General features: G+C 32.8%; 1 protein-coding gene, 1 long non-coding RNA gene and 1 other non-coding gene across 3 annotated transcripts; 2 read left to right on the top strand and 1 right to left on the bottom strand.

Moving 5' to 3' along the window:
- Window positions 561-634, top strand: TRNAT-AGU. The gene has a single exon. It is a non-coding gene; the product is annotated as a tRNA-Thr (tRNA).
- On the top strand, window positions 774-1,636 carry LOC110268547. Its single transcript, XR_002356700.1, has 2 exons — window positions 774-1,036; window positions 1,077-1,636. It is a non-coding gene; the product is annotated as an uncharacterized LOC110268547 (long non-coding RNA).
- Window positions 1,952-3,453, bottom strand: LOC107623279 (the record flags this gene model as incomplete). Its single annotated transcript, XM_016325481.2, is given in 2 exon segments — window positions 1,952-2,764; window positions 3,439-3,453. A coding segment is annotated over 1 exon segment (438 nt). The 3' UTR covers window positions 1,952-2,259.

Raw genomic sequence — 4,183 nt, forward strand, 5'->3', positions numbered from 1 at the left:
ATACCAATATATGTCACATGTAGTGTGCATATATATATAATAATTAACTAATTTTAATAGTGATAAGTTGATTTAAAATAGAATTAGTCAATTTAATCTTACTATTTATATTTATAGTGGAAGAAGATCCAAATGTCAATTCCGTCACATCTAGAGATTATCAAAAATTTTACACATTAGAATCTACCTGAGAATAACCAGCTTCACGTAAACTGTTAGAGTCTCCCACAGATTGTACATACCAATGTTTTTTCATAAACCGCTATAGCTAGTAGCGATTTCTGCTTAACACATTCTCTTACATAATTCGTCCTAACATATAGCGGATTACGTTCAAGTTAAACCCCTATAGTCAATAGCAATTTATATAGAATAAAAAAAATTGCAAACATCTCTTAGATTTCAAAAAGTTGCAATTGGATAAATTTCAAATCAATTCATTTTAATTATGTAACTTGTCCTTAAATTTATTCATGAAACAAATTATATGCCATTCCAAAGCAAATGTTCAAAATCCATCAAGATATTAAATAAGATTTGCAAAACCAAAGTACCAATAAGCTCTCGTAGCTCAGTTGGTTAGAGCACCCGTTTAGTAAGTGGGAGGTTTTGAGTTCGACTCTCAACAAGAGTAATTTTTCCTATCTTTGGTCTATGATGGATTCAATATTTGTTATTTAGGTATACCTTTTTGCTTTTTTAGATTTATTCTGAATGGCAACTTGCTTTGGCTTCCTTGGCTTAATAAATTTTTTATCTTTATAACACAAGAATAATTTGTATACACAAGTGAAACTCAACTGTTCTAAATGTTCCACTAATTAACATTAATGGTTTGTTGCAAAAATGATAAGAGTAAAAGCAACAGCCATGGTTACCATTACAAATTTATGGCATCAAATTTTCAAAATACATAATATCATTCAATACAAAGTTGAATTTGCCCAGACGACAATGAAAAACTTCAAGAAAATATCCTAAGGCTCAAATACAGGGTAAATCTTTTCCAATACTCAAATGTACAGAGAAAATGCAAGTTTGATATATACAATGTGCTCATACTTGCAAATAACTAGGTCTGCATTGATCAAGTCCTCTTTTCGCCCAATAAATGTCACACCCAATAGATGATAATCTGACTTGGGGGGATGAAGAAATGTGGTCTCATTTAACATGTAACTGGGTCTATACTTTCCAAGTTTTCAAATCTTAACAGATTCATTAAAACTTGCAAAGCGAGGACATCGTAACCATCTGTCTGTCACTTCCTATCTGGAGCACCTGTGGAATCTCAAGATTCTTCACAACCCCATAACCATCCTCCTACCCAAACTCCAGTAGATGCAAACTTTAGCATAAATGGCAATGCTTGTTCCTACATCTAGAAAATAAGCAGATAGGTATCAATATTTCATTTTCTAGTATAAACCAATTCTATATTTATCTGCAATACAAATGTTTATAAAGCTCCTTGATAGTACATGCTTCTGAACCTGCACAAGTTACATTAAACTCAAACAGCCAGCAATTAATCAGAGGATGTAAAGAAAAGATAATAGAATGATAATTTTAAAAATGTAAGCTATTTCATCTCTTGTGAGTCTGCAAAAGTAGGAAGACATTCAGGAAGGAAAAAAAAGAATAGTGTTTTTCACATACTTCATACTTGACTATTTTGAGCATATAAGGAACCTTACCTGCATTGATCAAGGTTATCAAAATAACCCTGATTAGAATTATCAGCCTAATGGACATGACTGCCAATGGTGCACTATTCTAATGGAATTAAGATAAATAAGATCTAAAATAAAATAGTGCAACTCACAGCAGTAGTATTAGTAATTAACACACCAACTCTTGGAAAGTTATGCATTGCAATTAGATATTTGCTAGAAACTACAAAACAGCCAGCTAGAAAAGGGTTACAGTTAAGAAAATTGATGAATGCTGATACATAGTACATCATTTCAGGTCCTAAATCAAATCCAGGCATCATAAAGTCTGAGTTTCATCTTGTAGCTAAATGTCTGCTTCCCAACAAGGTGAGCAAGAAACTAAAGTCATCTGAATACTAAACAGTCAAGCTACTTTTAAGTGCCACATTACATTATTACTGGAAATATAAGGAGTTCTCAAAGTAGATGGACATACATGTTGTCCACCAATAGGTAGTCCATTTATTCAAGTGCTGTTATTGATACTCATCTGATAGTAAAAGGGAAAAAGAAAAAAAGATCCAAAAAAGAAGGAAATATATATCTAGCTCATATCCATGCCATCTCCAACTTGGCTGCAGATAGGACTGACAGCAGAAAAAGATCTCTCGAAAGGAGAAGTATGGAATTGTGTATCTCGTCTACGCTTAAAACCACAGCCATCAGAAGATGAATTTTCTGCATCGAGCTTTCTTCGAACACCCCTCACTGCTTGTTCCTCTGCTGGTGTAAGGGGGAAAATTTGACCACTTGCTCTACAAAGCGAGCTGTGGTTATCATACAAAATTCTCTGGTTACAGTTTTTATCACAGATGTGAGTTAGCCCTGTTAGCCTGCAGCGATACATGTTCCCGCAAACATTTTCGTTTTCACATTTCCAGTCGCACTTATGCACAGGATTTGGTCCATCACGGCCCAAAATACTCGACATATAAATAACATTTGCAGGAGCTGCAACCATAGATTTGCCATATACCTCCATTCCTTTAGTGGAAATAACCTCTTAAGAACTCTTCCACACTTCAACTTCAATGCCTTGCCCAAATCCTCTGCAGGTCACACAGCCACCACAACAACACAGATTTCAGTCATACTCAAGTGGGAAAGATACCTAAGGATTTACACTTTCCAATAAGTAACCTTTAATTATCCCGTTTAGTGATTTCACTTAACCTTTTCTTCTACAAGGACTTTCAATAATCTATTATTCCTATTCTTCTACATTTGAAAAATAATGGAATTCAACTCAAAGTCCTATCACCTATCACAATAGAAAGATCGAGTTTCAAAAACAGAACGGATTATTATAAAACCTAAATCTAGAATCCGACTTTAGTAATTATTGTTTAATTAGATCATTAGATGACAAATAATATTAAAATGGAGAGCTTTCATAATTAATTAATTATATACGGAGAAGACAGATCTAAACCGTGAAAATGTTGAAATCCTAAACAATGGATAACACGGTAATTAGCACGCGCTCTATTAAGAATCCAACATGCCATCACCTTCAAAACCAAACAATTCAGCACCCGCTAATACAAGCGTATATTAATCTTACTTTCTCGTTCTAACAAATGCATGCTGCATGCTTAATTATTACACCATAACAATAACGCGCATGGAAATAACATGAATTAAATTAATTGCACCAACCTAATCACAGAGAGAGGGAGAGAAAGAGAGAGAGAGAAAGAGAGCAGAGGAAAATTTCACTCACATGCTCTTTCTTCAGCTATAGAGTCTTCTTCCTCTTTAGTGCCTATAAAGAACAAAGAACAAACCTAAAATCTCACTCACGCTCTCGGAAGAACCTAAGCTAATAAAGAAAGAAAGAAAGAAAGAAAGAACGTTAAATTAGATAAATGGAAGAAGCGGAAGACTTGTGGGATTACATTTATAGAAACTTGGCGTTGAATAAATGCTCGTAGCTCATTCCGCTTACCTTTACACTTGTGGGGTTGACGCTTCCCATATACGACAAAACTCACGCTAAAATAAAATCCCAAATGCACGTTACTATGATAAATGAAAGATGGACCCAAATGTAATTTTACTTCCTTCAGTGGTCACCTACCACTACAATTTATTTCTGGATAACCTTGCGGAACGTTGGTTTCGCATCGCATTAAACCCATCTTCATTTTAAAATTATTATTTTTATTTGAATAAAGAATATAGAAATCAATCTGTTAAAATTAGTCAACATTTTTTAATTTTAAAAATTTCTACTTTTTTTTTAAAAAAATTATGAACTATGGAGCTAAATGTTTGGAAAGAAAAAACTACACCAAAATTGTTCTTTAAAGAATGAGTAAAATAAAGTAGATATGATAACTATGACCAAAAACTTAATATAAAATTTTAAAAATTAAGATTTTATTTTAAAATTAAGACTTAATATTTAATATTTATGATTTAAAATTTTTTCTATAAACTAATTATAAATACGTCTATTTAAATTC

This window comes from Arachis ipaensis, chromosome B10 (genome assembly GCF_000816755.2).
Source record: "Arachis ipaensis cultivar K30076 chromosome B10, Araip1.1, whole genome shotgun sequence".
In the NCBI taxonomy this organism is placed as follows: domain Eukaryota; kingdom Viridiplantae; phylum Streptophyta; class Magnoliopsida; order Fabales; family Fabaceae; genus Arachis; species Arachis ipaensis.